Source organism: Meles meles, chromosome Y (assembly GCF_922984935.1).
Source record: "Meles meles chromosome Y, mMelMel3.1 paternal haplotype, whole genome shotgun sequence".
Lineage (NCBI taxonomy): Eukaryota > Metazoa > Chordata > Mammalia > Carnivora > Mustelidae > Meles > Meles meles.
Genome location: NC_060088.1, coordinates 13,301,319 through 13,318,926, shown reverse-complemented (window position 1 = coordinate 13,318,926; position 17,608 = coordinate 13,301,319). Strand labels below are relative to the sequence as shown.

General features: G+C 55.0%; 1 protein-coding gene across 6 annotated transcripts in view; it reads left to right on the top strand.

Moving 5' to 3' along the window:
• The window catches only part of LOC123935912 (F-box-like/WD repeat-containing protein TBL1X), a 209,869-nt gene that overhangs the window by 179,929 nt on the left and 12,332 nt on the right, over positions 1 to 17,608 (top strand). For all 6 annotated transcript variants that reach the window (XM_045996761.1, XM_045996763.1, XM_045996758.1 and 3 more), the window contains 7 exons: positions 6,962 to 7,107; positions 8,677 to 8,935; positions 11,538 to 11,670; positions 12,154 to 12,295; positions 12,981 to 13,044; positions 13,155 to 13,252; positions 16,894 to 16,954. In XM_045996761.1, the coding sequence (XP_045852717.1) occupies positions 6,962 to 7,107; positions 8,677 to 8,935; positions 11,538 to 11,670; positions 12,154 to 12,295; positions 12,981 to 13,044; positions 13,155 to 13,252; positions 16,894 to 16,954 (903 nt within the window). The remainder of the gene's footprint in view (positions 1 to 6,961; positions 7,108 to 8,676; positions 8,936 to 11,537; positions 11,671 to 12,153; positions 12,296 to 12,980; positions 13,045 to 13,154; positions 13,253 to 16,893; positions 16,955 to 17,608) is intronic.

Sequence of the window (17,608 nt, the reverse complement as noted above, 5' to 3'; positions counted from 1 at the left end):
ACTGAATATCATTACTTTTATTTTTATTCTCAAATACCAAAATTGTCATAAAATTCAGGTATACGTATGACCAGGAGTCATCTTTGGCGCTTTTTTGAACTATGAACTCATATGGCAGTCAGATTTGTTTAAAGACGGTTTTCCTTCTCACACTGTTGGACCTAAATCCTTCATTCCTGTCCTTTGCCTTCACATCTCTGATTCTGAATATAGGAGTCCATTTCATTCTGTTGCTTATCGCCCTCTTCTCCCGTCAGCCTGAGTGGTTCCTCTCAGCCTTCCTCGAGTTTCCTTCCTGTGCCTCCCTCTGCGGCCCCAGCTGCCCCGAGGTGGGTGCTCTGGGTGTCAAGAAGGGAATCCAGATGGGCTTCCTCCCTTCAAGAAGCTTCTGTCTTCTCGGGGGCTGGGAGGTGCAGAAAGAAGGATGGAGAGTGCCAGGCCCTGCAGGAGCTCAGGACAAATGGCCATCATTCCTGCTTGAGAGACAAGAGGGGCCTTCACGGAGTGAGGCCACCTGGCCGCCGCCATGACAACGGGGAAGGTATCCACGGTGGTGACAGACGGCCATTTGGGAGCCGGCATTCTCGACCTCTGACTGTGGAAACTTGGCCCGGCCCCCTCTTCGTTATGGGGCGCTGTTCTCTGCACTGTAGGACGCTGAGCATCCCTGGTCTGTCCCTATTAGATGCCCGTAGCACCCCCTCCCCCACAAGCACATGCCTGTGACAACCAAAAATGTCTGCAGAATTGCATCTGCCCCAAGGGGATGGACTTGCCCTCCCTTGACAACCATGAACCCCTGTTCTAGGTCAGGAGACCGGCATAAGCAGAGTCCCTCTAGGGAAGCAGGAAGCAGGCGAGCAGAGGCTCCTGGGGAGCCCCAAAGAGGTGCTCTGGCTCACAGTCGGGTACGGGGGCCTTCCAGGCTCAGGTGAGGTGTCTTGTCCGGGCCTACAGGCTCCTGATGGCTCTTGAGAAGGAGAACCCCCGACCCCGCATGCTGAATCAGGGAAGATAATGTGACAGTTTTGTGTGTCTTCCGTAGCATGTGTAAATATGGCACGCAGCAGCGTGATACAGAGGAGGCTGTCACTAAATGTCCCTCCCGTTGTCATCCTCACACTGTCAGGCAGAGTAGAAGAGCCTCTTGAGTCTCTTGTGGCCTTCCTAATTGCCTCGATGAGGCGGGGTGCGCTCCTGTCACAAAATCCCCCAGACAGAGGGGCCTAGAGATAGCAGACGATTCCTGTTCACAGTTCCGATAAAACTTTATTTGCACATATAAGCAGTGGGCCAGACTTGGCCTGTGGGCTTCCCTTTGCCTTCCCCGATCTAAACAATTAGAATTAAACGTGTGCATTGGCTTTGGGCAGCCGTTTGTACTCAGGCAGGCAGGTTCGTGAAATCTGTAGTCAACATTCTGCGGAAGATGCCCCAGCTGGTATCTGGGGCCCTCGGCTTTTGTTTCAGCCGAAGATGCAAAACCACCCACACGGCTGCCCTGAGTATTACACGTCTGCTTTCTCTGCCAGGTAAGCAGGATTTTGAAGGTCCACAGGGCGGTAATTTAGCAGGTTTTGCTGATGAATCAGGCTGGCATTAACTGGGCAGGATGGTTCAGCCGTACACCTGACGGATGTGGTCTGCGCAGGCCGTGGTGGAAGAGGTGTGGTCCTCGCAAGAAACTGCGAACATGTACTTGGTTGTTTCAAATCTGTTTTTACTGCCTCGTTGTGTGAGACAGATGCATGTACAGGCTCTTTTCTTCTCCTGAGGAAAACAAAGGATTTCACTCTTGAAGGCCTCACCACGTTTTATATAAAATGTCATGTTTGTTTTAAGCCTTTCCTGGTTGGTCGTGATCACATCCTTTCTTCTCCTTGGAAGTATTCCCACCTTCTCTGGTGGTTTCCCGTTACCGTGTGTTACCCGAAGTCTGTAGCCAAGTGCATGTAGAGGCTGTCTTGCCTTCAGGGGTAAGTCCCCCCCCCCCCATTGTGTTCGTAAGTCAAGCAGAAGTGTGAGTAGACTGCGTGTCCTTCAGGGGTCTCGTTTTTCTAGGCTACTGGCTGTCAGCTACGGTGGGGTCGAGTAGGCAGTATCTGGAACACTCAAGGGTGGTCACGACTGAGTGGCGGTGCCGTAGACATCCCTCCGGGAGAAGCCAGAGGTGCTGCTCGGCACTCTGCGACACACAGGACCGTGGTACCCGCAGCAGAGAAGGATCTGGCCCGGTGTGGGTCATGCCGCAGCTCAGAAATCCTGCTGTCGGCAGCTGGTGCAGGGGAGCCTCTTCCTAAGTAGGTGGCCAGCCTGCTGCTTCAGTGATGGCTCGAGGCTGGCCGGGTGTCAGACCCCGGGGCCGCCCAGGCAGAGCCCTCACACAGGTATTCCATCGAGGTGCTCCCAAGCCCTTTACTCCCCTCCTTTTCCACGACTTCCACACCTGCCATTGGGCCAGTCCCGCCTGTCTCCCGCCTATCTCCGTCTTCGTCAGTGACATGATGTGCTTTGTTGATACTGCTGTCCCCTTGGACGGAAGGGAAGCACTGAAGGCTGAGGGGCACGAGGCCCGGGAGTCCCGCCGCTCCAGCAGACTGCCGCTGCATAGGCACGCTAGCTGCGGAGTCCCGTGCGGCCCACCCCCCGGGGAGAAGCCTCCGGCCCAAGGGGCCTGTCTGCCGAGATGGCACCTCACACACCTCACTGGCGCACAGCAGAGCCCCGGTGACTGGGGCCTGAGAGAAAGTACTCAAGCAGGCCTTGCCCACATGGTCTGTGGACAGCCCCCGTTCCACGATGAGCGAGCGTCAGGATGGCAAAGTGTCAGAGGGACGGGTTCCCCCAGTGTCCTCCCTGTACAGACAAGGAAAGTGGAGGAGTGTTTCCCCCAGTTCCTGGTCTTCCCCGGATTCAAGAATGTATGCCCGCCTGCCGCTCTCATGCCTGGTTCTCCTGTCCGCTCCTTGAGGTATGTCATATCCCCACAGCGTAGAATGGGAAAGAGAGGCCCGGCCAAATGACCTGACCCAGGCACTGGGTGGGAAGTCAGGGCCGACCCCAGCGCTCCGGACCGGTCTGACATTCTCTGCACTTGTCCCTCCCGCTTGTCTCGATGAAGGCGGGGTGGCCAGAAGTCGGGAAGAAAGCCTTCAGAACAGGTGGATGAGAAAACCGTTGGTTTGAGGCTGTGCATAGATGGCCCAGTGAAATTGTAGCTTGGTGAGTTCATAAGCGCGTAGGAGGACTGGTTTTGGAGGTGACATGGAACATTCCCGCGTGTTTCTGAAGACACCTGGTTTCCAGTCATGATTTTCTGTTCCCCCCAGTGGGGACCAAGTGCTCATCGCAGATGTTCACGGTCAAGGCACCGCCGTGTACCGAGCTGCTCGGTCGTCATCTTGCTCTGGCAGGGGACACTCGTTCTGGCCAGTCCTCTCCCACCCTCGGGTCATCTGCCCAGCTCCGTCCCCGTCATGCAGCCGGCCTCCCCGAGCGTAGTCACCACCGTGCTCTCGGGTCATCTGCCCAGCTCCGTCCCCGTCATGCAGCCGGCCTCCCCGAGCGTAGTCACCACCGTGCTCTCGGAGTGGGGTCTGTCGCAGAGCACGGTCACACACAGGGATCTGAAACGGAGGCAGCCAGACCTTACACGGGGCCTTTAAAACCAGATGCAGAAGGAAATCGAGGACGTGGCGGGAGAAGTGGGCTTGCAGCTTGTCCTTTGCAAGTTGCCTGCACTGCGTCCGTGGCTGTGGCCAACGGGAGCCAGCGTGGTCTGGCTGGGGGACACAGTTGGCATCCATGCAGGAAATTGGAGGCTTCCGGTTCCTGTGTCTGCGTGTCAGGGTCAGAGGAAACCTACAGCTAGAGTTGAAATTCTGCGTCTGCTTCTCATCACACACATGGGCATTGGACCCGTTCCCTAACTTCTCTAGTCTTTACCGTCCTTGTGTGTAAGCCCGTAACAGCACCGACGGAACAGCCACCTTGAAGGTCATGGACTTCGAGGGCCCAGATTTGCTTCACGGCAGCATCAGAATCTGCTATTCTGTGTGCATGCGTAGCAGCTCTGCGGCCGGTAGTGGAGAGGATGAAGCAGGAAGGGGAGGAGGAAGGAAATGTTCCACTAGACCGAGTTTCGAGTCTCCCCCAGGTTGTTCTGTTGGGATCCTGCCCTCGGGGGCAGCGCCTTTGGAAGGTGATGCGGGTGTGAGGACAGAATTGTCATGAACGGGATTCCCGTCCTTCTGTCCGTGCGCCAGCTGTCAGCCCTCCCCAAACCACCAAATCTTGCACCTTGATCGTGCACTTCCGGCATCCAGAACTGTGAGAAATAAGTGTGAGTCCCCCGACCTGCGGAGTTTATGTATACCTGCCTACAGGCCGCACGAAGACGTAGAGTGGAGGCTTGAGCTCTCCTCCGCACTGGCGCCATTAGTCACCGAGAGGGATGCCAGGCCCTGCAGGTGGCTTCGGTAGACGTTTCTCGGTGGGCTTGCCTGATGGGCCGAGAGTGGCATCGCACTGCCTGGCTTTGGATGTCAGCTGCAGCCCTTTGGCCAAGTGCCGGGGGTCTGGTCTTTTGGGGACCCCGGCAGGAGCTTGAGATCTGCCCGGTAGAAGGGGCTGCTGCACTTGGGGTGGCAAAGGCACAGGGTGACGGGAGGCTTAAGGAAAGTCGTGGTGAGGGCTTGGGACTGTGCCTGGCCTGGAGCAGGCCCGGTAAGGGCTGCCTGTTACTGTTCTGAGGCCTGTGTGGGTGTGGCCCTGCCGTAGACTCTTGAGAGATGCCAGGAAGAGAGCGAGCAGCTGTGGGAGTCCACAGTTCTGGCCTGTTCGTCAGGTAACATAGATTAAGAGGAGGCAGGGGGCCCAGGAGTGGGGTCAGCAGCCAGAATGAATTCGTAGTTCCTAATAGGAAGACATCACTGTGGCCCTGAGCAGTGGTGACAGTTCCAGGCAATGGGGAGTCAGGCTAAGGTCGAAGGGGTCCTGCTCCCCCCTGACCTGGGGTTTTCTGCGTCTGCACCGCGCTGGAAACCTGACCGAGGAAAGCTTGGTGATGAGACTTCTGGCACGGCATGGACCCCGGGAAGAGTCACCAGTCAGCACGGGGCTGGGTCCATCTTGGCCTGCGGGATGGGGAAAGGTAGGAGCCGAAGGGCAAGGTCAAAGGCAGAGGGGGGTGTAGAGGGTGTTTACTTCTGGCTCTTGGAGGGCGGGCCTGCACCTGTCGTTGGCACGTGCGGTCTGGTGAGGGAGTCCGCGACCACTGTACAGCCAAGCCTGCCGGTCACCGTGGCTGGCCCAGGACTCGAAAGAAAGAGGACGTGTTTTCTATAGTCCTTAGAATGAGGCGCTGGGGGATGGATGGGCAGGCTTTGGAGGAGCAGGAAGTCTATGGAGAAAAGGAGCGGAGAATGCAAGCCCAGAAAGTTCCTTTCACGGAGGAACATTCGCATCTGCTGAGCACGGCATTTATTGCAACGGCTGCCTGTGTTTTGCTCGGGGAGGGCAGAGAGCCCATGTGGAATCAGCTGGAAGGTGGGACCCATGCAATGCCCCTGTCAGTCTGGCTTCTGAAGGTGGGGTGCTAGCCGTGTGACTGGGAGGCCGTGCACGAGGCCTTGGAGGCCAGCCGCGGGGACACCCCGGGAGCCCCCTGCAGCCCACCAACATGTAAGATGAGCCAGTTGTGATGGGGAGGTGCTTGCGGAGGAGACCCCCGGAAAGCGGGATCCGAGGGACCCCCTGCACAAGCGAGGGGGGGTGCCTTTTACCTCACTCCACCTCTATAGCCAGGAGCCAAGCATAGGGGTCCCAGTTACTCACAAGGCTAGCACCCTATAAGGCTTCTCAGCTCCCTGCTCCCAGACTGCTCCAGACGGACCGAGGGGACGGTACTCCCAGCAGACTGGGCTGCCACCCTGCAGGGCGGGCCTGCAGCAGCCAGGAGCTCCAGCCATAGGATGCCCCACCCACCCACTCTGCTTGAGGAAGTGGCGGCCACTGCTGGTTCCTGGTCACCCTCGGACCCCACATGGATCCCCAGCATCTCCTCCGCCCTGCCCTGTGCTGCCGCCTTCCTTTCTTGAAGTTGTTTTGTATGAGTGCAGAGGGAAGGAGAGAGAAGAGCCAGCACCCCAGAGCCCAGGGAAAGTTACCGATTATTAGATAAAATGACTCAAGCCACCCCAGTGGGTCCAAAATTGTCTCTTTTTCTTTGGTTGTTAGGTCTTGTGGTGCTTTGGCCCCTGCCTGCCGTGACCGCTATGAGCCTGGTTACAGCAAGGCGCCAGAAAGGTGTGCACTCCAGCTGGGCGGGGGGACAGTCAGAGACTGAAGCAGGGAGCTCTGGAAGGAGTAATGGCAACACAGGGAGAAAGCCCAGATTTGCGTTTCTGCAACAGAAACATTTCCCCGGGGCACTTGGGTAGCGCAGTCAGTGAAGCGCCTGCCTTCAGCTCAGGTCATGACCCCAGGGTCCTGAGATCGAGCCCCGTGTTGGGTTCCCTGCTCGGCGGGGAGTCTGCTTCTCCCTCTGACGTTCCCCCTACTCTTGTGCTCTCTTTCTCTTTCTGTCAAGTAAATAAAATACTCAAAAAACAAAAAAGCATAAAGTAAAGAAACATTCCTGCAGGGCAAACTGTGCTGCATTTTGCTATTAGTAACACCGAAATGGTTCAACCTCCAAAGCTGTGTCTCCATCCCCTGCACATGGGCCTTGGGCCGCCATGTCTCTTCTCTTCCCCCTGCCGGTTATCTCCACTTCACCGCACACCTGGAGCTGGGCGTCCTGCAGCCATGCCTGCGGCCCCTACCCCCCACCCCCTCCCCTGGCTGATCAGGAGCATCTGCAGTCAGTGGGGCTGCCTTTGGATCTCCATGGCTGCGCCTCCCACAACCCTTCATTTCAGGCCTCGCGAAACCCTTTGCTCCTTGCTCTCTCTCGCTGCAGGTTTTTCCCACTCGGCATTCACGTTCGGTATCGAGAGTCACATCAGCCAGTCCAACATCAACGGGACACTGGTGCCACCGGCTGCCCTCATCTCCATCCTGCAGAAGGGCCTGCAGTATGTGGAGGCTGAGATCAGCATCAATGAGGTACGTGCGCTCCCGGGCGCGGGGCCGTGCCCTGGCCCCAGCCTGCAGAGCCTGGGGACCGTGGGACAGCTCGGAAACCAGCCACAGCCATGTCCGCTGGATTCCTTCCCCGCTCCTTCTTCTTGAGTGGACTTCCTCCTTACAAGCCTGTCTCACTCTGCTTTCTCTTTAGCTTTTCAAAAGGACAAAAGTAATACGTCCTGTATTCGGTCACCTGTGTTCATCCATCCGTTTCCAGAAACCCACATCTTGGCAAACCCCCGGATTTCTGCCCTGTCCTGCGTACATTCTCCCCTGACTGTGGCCCACTCCTCCTTCCTCCTCAGAATGGGTGTCCAGGGGTGGTGTTCCACTAGCCCCTTAAGGCCCCGCCTGGTCTCTTTTTCCCACAAAAAGGAGTTTTTGGGACTAGGAGCGTGTGACCCCAGAGGCCCCCCAGTGAGCTCTCAGATAATGTGAGGCTGCAACTAGATATCTTTGTTCACTGGTTTCCATGTCTTCAGTGTGTTGGGAGGCCCTGGTGGCTTCTCTTCCTCCTTTCCACATTCCATCATGCCGGGAGAAGAATAAAAACACGTCTCATTTGTGACTTGGCTTGCGGTCAGAGTTTATATTATGAGGTGTTTTCATTACCCTGGGTAGTTCCTGCATTTTACCAACTCTTTGTGCATTTGAGGTGTGACTCTGAAGACGGTGACACGGAAGAATGCTGACCGCAGTGTCGGCCACGCCGTGACCAGAACTGAAGTCTGAGGGTGGCTTACAGGGTGACCAGCTCCTTGTTTAGACGTTTTCTAGGCTTTCCTCGTTTTCTTGTTTTCAAGTGTAATACTGTTTTCAGATTTAACATTGTAAAATTGTATGGTGGCCAGACGTCAATTGGGGCCTTTCCGATTGCGTCTAGTGGAAACTCAGTTCATTCACTTCTTCCTAATTTCTGAGATCATTCGAGTTCAGAATACGCAAAAACGTATTTGCACTTTGAGCAGCCACAACCCAGAAGCACCGACTTCTTGTCCGACTCTAATATTTGGAGTAATTTCAAAGGCAAAAACGGCCTCCTGGGTTTTTAAGTGGGTATGGGAATTTTTTCATTGCAGATAGAAGCCTGAGAATCAAAACAAGTTGAAAACACACACATGGAAACTAGACAGTGCTGTCGCCCGAGTGCCGCAGCTATCTTTAGTCGACACTCTGAGCCCGGTGACAGCAGATGAATATTTCACTAAGTCAAATGGACAGATGTACTAGGGATCCAACCCGAACGGTGCCGAAATCTCCGATGCGGGCTTGAGGCTCCCAGAGAGCTGCCTCTCCCTGAGAAGAGGGTGGCTGTTCACAGACTTCCTGTACTCACAAGGTGTCCAGGCACAGCTTCTCCACTTGTGGGGGCCGGATGATTCCTCGCAGCCGGGCGGCCTGGGCCCTGTACGAGGTCGTGCCATGTCCCCAGTCACCCCGTCCCCCTGCACCTCACCCGCCCAGACTCCCTGGGCGCCGCTCTGGGTCCCACCATGCTGGGCCAGGGCGCGAGGAGCTGATGGTTGCCCACTCTGGCTCGCTCCCCAGGATGGCACGGTGTTCGACGGCCGCCCCATAGAGTCCCTGTCCCTGATCGACGCAGTGATGCCGGATGTGGTGCAGACACGGCAGCAGGCTTTCCGGGAGAAGCTCGCCCAGCAGCAGCAGGCCAGTGCGGCAGCGGCAGCAGCAGCAGCAGCAGCAACGACAACAGCCACGGCAGTCCCGGCGGCCATGGCCCAGCAGCACCCACCAAAGAACGGAGAGGCCACCGTGAATGGCGAGGAGAATGGACCGCATGCAATAAGTACGTGTGGGGCTCTGGGCAGGGGTGAGCTTCTGACAATTTCTCTCCCGAGTCTGAGGGGGTCATGGGCTCTGCCAGCTCCGCTGCTGTGGCTCTCAGTCCTGGTGTTGGCATTGTGTGAGCTCAGAAGAGCTGCACAGGCTGTGTTCTCATGGAAATCCTTAGACGTGACGGTTTTGATGCACACATCCTTGATTCTAGAAGGTCGTGCGGCTCGGAGAACTTGTTCTGTGTGACAGCGAGAAGCGCCGTGTGATTATTGTTTAACATCGGACGGTTTCGTTTGTGGAGGCCCCAGGTCCTCTGTCCAGCCTTTCGTGTTGAGCGTGTCGGGCCAACATTTGCTGTGCTAGTCAAGTTCATAGTTGTAGAGAGGGCAGCGGGCCCCAGACAGCGGGTGTGGCCCTGCAGGCTCCTCTCAAAATGCCAGGCACTTGTCTCTCTCGGGTAGTTGCCCTAAAGGACATGGCCGATCAGAGTGCCTGACTGTTATGTGGCTTGGAAACTTGAAGAGCACTTCAGTGAGTTCAGAGCATGCCCGTGTGTTGTGTGTGTGTGCACGTGCAGTACGTGTGTGTTATGCAGCTCTGTGTATATGCATGTGCATGTTCCGTGTGTGCCCGTGTGGCTTGCACACCTGTGCCTCACTGGCCCCTGTCTCAGAGGAAACTGCCGCTTGCAGTCAAGCCCTGTGCAGGTTCTCGTCCACGATCACAGGGTAACCAATTATCCCGTGAGCTGCAGAATCAGACTAGGCATCATATGGAGAGCCCAGAGCGGCTATAGCGCAGACGAGAACAAGCGGGATGACTTAAGGCCACGAGTCTAGCACAGACATGGAAGGACTTCCCACCTGTAGCCCCCCTATCCTCACTGGGACGCAGGTCCCGAGCTGTGGGGCAGGGCAGGAAGAAGACAGCACGTGGCTCGTGCCGCAGATCACTTAGTGCCTATCCCTTCAGGAGGGACGCGCCCCTTGGGTTTTTCAGGAATGAAGCTGGAGGAAACTAAGGGTTATTGTTTTGTTAGTCTTCCGTCACTGAAACGAATTTCTAATTGGTGAGCTTTAAGAAGTCTGTATGTTTGCCAAGATAGAAATTTTGCAAGCTTTTAAATCGTATGGATTTCTTTTCAATCTTGAGAAAAATCTTGTGGGACGGTGGGTTGGGGGTTGAATCTCACTGGTTGGGGCACCTGGGTGCCTCCATCGTTTAGCCATCAGACTTGTGATCCCAGGACTGTGAATTCACATCCTGCACTGGGCTCCACGCTGGGCAAGGAGCCTCCTTAAAAAAAGAAAAGAGAGTCTCACAGGACATAGCCGCGTAGAGACAGGGACTCGCCTTAGAGCACGCTGCACCCCCCCCCCACAGCCTCCATTTCATGGGTGCCTGGGGCTTGCCTCTCAGTCTCCAGGGAGCACACCGGAGGGCCCACTGGCCCTCCTCCTGGGCACATCATCCTCACTTTCCCTTTGTTTCCTGAAGCTGGGGCCACCTACCATTTGCAGTCGTCTGGCTGCAAGGCAGGCTGAGGCCAGACTGTGGTGTTGCAAGTGACCGTTCATCCTGACCTTCAAGAATCTTATGTGTCCTGCCACATGGGAGAAAAACAGCCGCCTTCCAGGACAGTGCTTTTGAGGGGGTCGTTTAGCATGCTTGTCTCCACGGTCACCGGGCCTGCCTGGGAATTCAGAACCCAGGAGTCCTCCAGGCTGGGCTTGTTCGGATGGAAGGCCTGGCAGCTCTGGTCTGATACAGAGGTGGCTCCAACCAGGAAAAAAACCCCAGCACTTCAGTCCCAAGAACCTGAGGTTGTTTGTAGGTAGGCGGTGCAGGGTGGCGGGCGTTCTGGAAAGGTGATGGTCTTTCCCAGTGGGAGCTCACAGATAAAGAGGTGATCCCACAGACAGGTGCTCGCGAATAAAATGCCTCATCCTTTCAGGAGAACAGCAGCCTTCGGGCTTGACCCATCTCTCTCGTCATCCCTTCCCAGTCTTGTGGTGGTGTTCGTTAGACCTTAGCATGACCCTACTTATGCAGAGTAAATAACTTTATTTTTGTCTGTCAGGTTTGGAGACTTTTGAATAAAGAAATGTAATACATTTACTGAATTACACAGAAATCATGATACTGTTACAGTCTGTCAGAGGTCATGTTGCCTAGTGCATAGAAAGAAGGCGTGTCTATCAGCGCAAGACAATTACCCAGTCTCACTCACGTGGACTATAAGAAACTGTGCAGAGGATCATAGGGGGAGGGAGGGAACACTGAATGGGAAGTCGTTGGTGAGGGAGTAAAACCATGAGAGACCTTAACTCTTGGAGTTTGTCTTGGAGACAAACTGAGGGCTGTAGAAAGGGAGCTGGTGGGGGGATGGGCATTAAGGAGAGCAGGCGATGAGAGGGGCACTGGGTGTTACACGCCACTGATAATTTATTGAGCACCTGAGACTGGTACTCTCCGTTGAGTAATTGAATTTAAATAAAGTAAAATAAAATAATATAAAGAAGGTGTCTCTAACACTCAAGTGCCCCAAGAATGCCGGGAAATTTCTTTTCTATACTGGTTAGCCACATGACTTTTCTTGTTTCCTGTGACAGATAATCATTCGAAACCAATGGAAATAGACGGGGACGTTGAGATCCCACCCAACAAAGCCACAGTCCTTCGGGGCCATGAGTCGGAGGTGTTCATCTGTGCCTGGAACCCTGTCAGTGATCTCCTTGCTTCGGGGTAAGGATGCTAGGATGGGGGTGCCCCGGGACCGGGGCTGTTCTCTCCTTTCTGGAGTGCATGCTCCCCTCTCATTGGCCGCAGACCGCAACCCCAGGCGCTCGGTGCTATGCTCCTTCCCAGGTCTTGAGGAAGTCCTTGCTGCATCCTGCGTCCTCCATGGGGCGGGGAGGAACGCAAAGATGTTTGAAATTGCGGAGGGGCAGCCGGCTGGCTCCGTCAGTAGCGCTAGCGACGCTTGATCCCAGGGGTGTGAGTTGGAAGCCTCGCTGGGCTTGGAGCCTACTGGAAAAAACAATTAAAATAATGGAGAGCAACAAAAATGATGAGGCAAAAAAGCCAGCCAGTGAGAAGCCAGCCATTGAGCGGGATTAAGAAGACACAGAGCCACATGCCAGAGATACCTGACTCAGGCAGCCCAGTCTGGCAGGTGCTCTCCAGGCCTGAACCGGAATCTGAATGCTGTGCATTTTCCTCCTACAGATCCGGAGACTCGACGGCGAGAATATGGAACCTGAATGAGAACAGCAACGGGGGCTCCACGCAGCTCGTGCTGCGGCACTGCATACGGGAAGGAGGACACGATGTCCCGAGCAACAAAGATGTGACCTCACTGGACTGGAACGTAAGCACCTGCTGCCGCCCGGACGTGTACCCAGCTCTGACCCGGCCCATGCCTCGGTGCAGCCCCACGGGGCATGAACATGGGGCCACGGGCCATGCTGCCTGTGAGCCTCCCACCCCGGGGCTGCTCTCACGTTGCCGGAAGCGTCTAGCAAGGCTGCACTGGGCAGACAGCAAACTGAGTGCTCAGCAGGCCTCCCTGGGCGTGGTGAGCCTGCTGATTCCCCAGGGGAGCCTGCTCTGCTGGCGAGAGGTGTCGTGCAGCCCGGGAAGGGGGACCAGCTGGCTTGCTGCTCCTGCCCTGGGCATCACACACATGTACACGCAGGAAGCCCACGGCTCTCTGGAACTTCGTGCACTCTTCCTGCATCCCAAACCCCCGTGTGTGCACACGTGTTTCCGACAGCTTCCTCCAGTCTCGCCAGGTCTCCCTGGGCCTCTCAGTGTGGTGCATGTGGGATGTCACCAGGCGGATGGGTCGCGGTGCGTTTTCCTCGCTCCCCCGTCTGCCATTAGGATACCGTGCCGTGTCCGGCCAGAGCAGTGTGGGCTGAGGTCGTCCCAGGGGGCCGCTAGTCATCACCGGCAGCCAGTGATGGGTGTGAGACGGTTCTAGCCCTGGGGTGGGGGGAGAGGCCGGCTTCGCATGTACTGAGTTGTGTGGCATGTGTGTTTCTGGCCCGCAGAGCGATGGGACACTGTTGGCCACGGGTTCGTACGATGGCTTTGCGAGAATATGGACCGAAGACGGTAAGCCGTGCCTCATCACGTGCTGGGAGAAGACGGGCCATGCAGTGTCATCGGACAGGAGTAGGCTGTGACTTTGAAGTCTACCTGTTTGTTGTTCCTTTACCTCACAGGCAACCTGGCCAGCACCTTAGGGCAACATAAAGGCCCCATCTTCGCCTTGAAGTGGAACAAAAAGGGGAATTACATTTTGAGTGCTGGTGTAGACAAAGTGAGTATTCGCTCAAAATAGGTCTAAAAAAAAGTCTCTTTGATCCATAGCTGTTGATTTATTTTTAATTTCTGAATAACATCCGGGGGTTTTTTTGTGTGTGTTTAATTCTGAGGCGGCCTGCTTCTCCTTAGTAAGGCAGAAGAACTGCTTTCGGGTTGGTTGGTGTAGTTTGGGTTCCACTGTCCCTTGATATAACGCGTACTCTGCACGTATCATGCTGTTCCACAGACCTCTGTGCACAGCCCCTCCCTCCTTGCTTTGAGGTACGTCCTCCAGTGATGGAAAGAGGAATTCCCCCAGCTGGCTGTATCCAATGCTTGAGAAGCAAAGTGGCATGGGATGCCTGGGACAGAAACCTTTACCCCACTGAGCAGTTTTGGAAACACAAACCGTTTTCTCTCGCCTGGCTTCTGTTTCTCTAATTCGATGAGTTGTGACTTCCCGTTGTGGGCTGCAGGCTTCTCTGAGAGCTGGAGGAAAGCAGGCCTGCCCACAACAGGGCACACTCAGGATAGACACGGGCCCTGGGCAGGGCTCCTGGCTGGGTGTGATGGGATCAGGTCCGAGTGGCCGTGAGCAGCCGAGGGCCTCCAGAAGCCATGGGCAGGCGAGGAGTCAGCAGGTGTAGGCGTCATCTAGTTCTGAGTGTGGGCCACACTCTCTGGGCCTGCCTCCTCAGTTGCCAGGAGCCAGGAATCAGGACCCCCCAAGACCGTGGACGGAGTGGGTGCGTCATTCCTGGGACTCAGCAGGGACTGGAAGTTCTTGCTTTTGGAAAAGTATTCACAAGAAACGAAGCCGAAGGGGAACAGAAGCACTTCGTGTTCCTGCAGCTGTCGACCGGGTCCGAGGACTGGACTGGCGTGTGGCTTCCACAGGGCGTCACTTTTTCCAGCTGACGTTGGGATCGTTTGGAAACCTGTGACACTGCTGGTTGCGCCTCCGGGTGCTGCCGTGAACGGACAGTAGTAGCCGCCACCTCTCCACAGGGCCATGGGCTGGGCTGCAGCCTGTACTCCCTGGCCGGTGACAGACGGCGTGTGCCAACCCCAGACCAGGGGTCGCCCTCTAGGTCCACAAAGAGTACCATCGTTCTCCCACTTGCCGGGAAACCTTTCTTTCACACCTGGTTGCCTTGTGGCTAATGTTGAAACAAGCTGAGGGCTGTGCTTGAAACACTCACTGTTCTCCTGGACCTCCCATCCGATTGTCTGCGAGGTGGGTTAGGTCGGGTGCCACGCACACGCACACACACACACACACACACACAGTTGTCGGGTCCGTGGCTGGTCCCACTGCTGACCACGTTATTGAAGTGATTGTGCAAATGATTGCCGGCCCTTCTCCAGCACGTCACTATACATGGTGGCCCCTTCAGAACTCCCGAGAGTGGCGGTGGCGGCCTCCATGCCGGCATCCCTGCTTCACAGACATCCGTGCTCGCTCGCTTGCCCATGGACACTCGGGTCCAGGGTGTGGGCCCTGGATGTGGGCCCTGGATGGCGGTAATTTCTGCCTCTTGATCTCCACACCCTCGTAAACAGTTCTTTGCAGCCTCACGCCGGTGCTGGGACTCCTTTTTATATTCCGTATCTGATTTTCCACCTTGCTCTCAGCTATGATGCTGCGAGGTGATGAGCGGGCGGCCAGTGAAAATGCACACTTGGGAATGTGCTTCGTCTGTGGGCCCTGCACTCTGTGCCCTTGCGCGTTGCCCACAGTGGGAATAGCAAGAATGTTCTCGAAAGCCAGACCTAGGGAGGAAGAGCCACGGACAGGGATGCTGGTGTTGGCTTTCACTCCGTGGTTAACGTGGGAGTGGTGGCGGGAGGGTACATCCCATCTTGAAGAGGCTTCGTGTGCTTGATGTTGTGTATTGAGTGGAAACACCAACGGGAGATGGGGTGACTGCTGCGGTGCGTGACGTTGTCTCCGAGAGAAGGACCGGGCGGCTTATGGATATTCTCTCTCTCCATTGCCACGTTTGTGAGCGGCTGCAGGAAGAAGAGTGGGACATCCCACCGTACAGCAAACAAAAAAGTTTATTGGTCTGGGGGCGCCGGGCTGGCTCAGTCGCTGGGGCTCTTGATCTTGCGGTTGTGAGTTTGAGCCCCACATTGGGTGTAGAGATGACTTAAAATCTTTAAAAAAAAAAAATTAATTGGTTTAGAGCTGACCCGAGACTTAGAGAACTGGGTTTCAAAGATGGTTGGTGCTCTGAGGATTTCATCTGCAGGTGGTAGGAAATATAAGCAGTTCTTCTTACAGAATTTTAAGTGCTGTGGACAGGGAGGTGGTGGACAGGTTCCAGTGAAGGTAGGAGATCCCAGCTGATGAAGACGTAATTCCTGCAGGGCTCCTGGGTAGCTCAGTCGTTAAGTGTCTGCCTTCAGCTCAGGTCCTGGGATCGAGCCCTGTATCGGGCTCCCTGCTCAGTGGCGAGTCCACTTTTCTCTCTCTCTCATACTCTCTCTCAAAATCTTGAAGAAAAAAAAAAAAAGACCTAATTCTGGTGGTGGTCACTGAGCTGTGTCTCGTCGTTTCCCTGTCTTTCTGCCATCAGAGAGTTCCTAAGGCTTCAGGATTTACTTCGCTTTGCAAGGTGGAGATCATTTTCCCTCCATCTCTGTAGAGCGGCGAGTCGGTGGCCGAGCCCGGTGTGACACACTGCTGTGCTGTATGTCGTGTGGCATCGCGGGGCTGATGTTCAGAGCCCGTGTCACAGTCGACGTTTTCTCTAGGCCGGCGTTTAGAAAGTGCTAGAAAGCTGTCTTGAGGTGCTTTGTTGCAGGTTTTTAGTAGGACTCCGTGTTGCGGGGGAGGAAGAACCCCACCAGTTGGGCAGTTTTCCAAAACTACTCACCAGCATGCACGGCTTTTGGGGTCGTAAAATGTAACCATCTGGACTGTGTAGTGTAAACCCCACACTGGATCCCAAAAATCTAGACCAGAGACCGGACGCCAGATAGCTTACTAATGTTCACGTACCGATTCTGTGTTGGAACTGTACTTTGGCCACATTGAACTAAACTATACTGTTAAAATCAATTTTAACGATTTCTTTTTCTTTTTAAGACTTATTTATTTGGGGGCACCTGGGTGGCTCAGTGGGTTAAACTTCTGCCGTTGGCTCAGGTCATGATCCCAGGGTCCTGGGATCGAGACCCGCATCGGGCTCTGTGCTTGGTAGGGAGCCTGCTTCCCCCTCTCTCTCTGCTTGCCTCTCTGCGTACTTGTGATTTCTTTGTCAAAAAAATAAAATCTAAAAAAAAAAAAAAGATTTATTTGGGGGGACGGTGGTGAGAGCATGAATATACGAGGGGAGGAGCAGAAGGAGAGAGAGAATCTTCAAGTAGGTTCCCTACTGAGTGCAGAGCCCAAGATCACGACCTGAGAGCCGACACTGTGAGTCAGACGCTAAGCAACTGAGCCACCCAGATGCCCCTTTTTCTATTTTTCGTTAATGTAATTTTGAGAAAATTAAAAATGACTTTTGTGGCTCACATTCTCTCTCTTGGTCAGTGCTGGTTTAGAAGGAAGGGGGGCTGTTCACAGTCTTTTCTTATATGTTAGATTTTTCTAGAGAAATCTTCCTGTGAAGAATAACTAACTTCTGTCTTTTTGTTTGCGGAGCACAGACAACCATCATTTGGGATGCCCACACAGGAGAAGCCAAACAACAGTTTCCTTTTCATTCCGGTGAGTTTCTGTGGGTTTCTTTCTTCCTTTCTTTCCTTTTTTTCTTTAATTCAAAAGTAGTAATTCCAATGTCCAATAAAGTAATCGTGGAAGGCGGCAGGAAGACGTCCGTGCAGTGTAGCTGGGAAGAAGAAGATACATTTCCTGGGAGGCCTTACTTTTAAGCTCTGCGAGGTACAGTGCCCTTGACATGCCTGCTCGCTCGGAAGGTAAAATATAACACAGCAGTGAACCAACCACAGAGCCAGTGTGGACACCTTCCTCCTGCTGTCCCGAGGCGGGTGCTGCGTTGGGCTTCCCTGCGACCGTGCCTGAGCTCAGAGGCTCCCAGGGAGGGCTCCCCAGACTCAGAGGAACGTGGTGCTTGGGGCTGATGGATCAGCATAGAAAGACACAGAAACCACAGGCCAGAGGTGCAGGGGGGGACCGCCAGGGCTCCCAAGGGTCCTTTCCTAGCTGAATCAGCCAGTCCACATCTCTTGCCCCCCAGAAGCATGTTACGACAACACACGGAGGATCAGCAACCAGGAGAACTCATAAGGACTCTGTAACCTGAGGCTGGTCGCTGGGGCTGGCCTCATAGGCAACCCTGCCTGGCCTGTTTCCTAATGGCAGACTCCCAGAAGGGAAGCAGGGGTTCCACATATACACCAC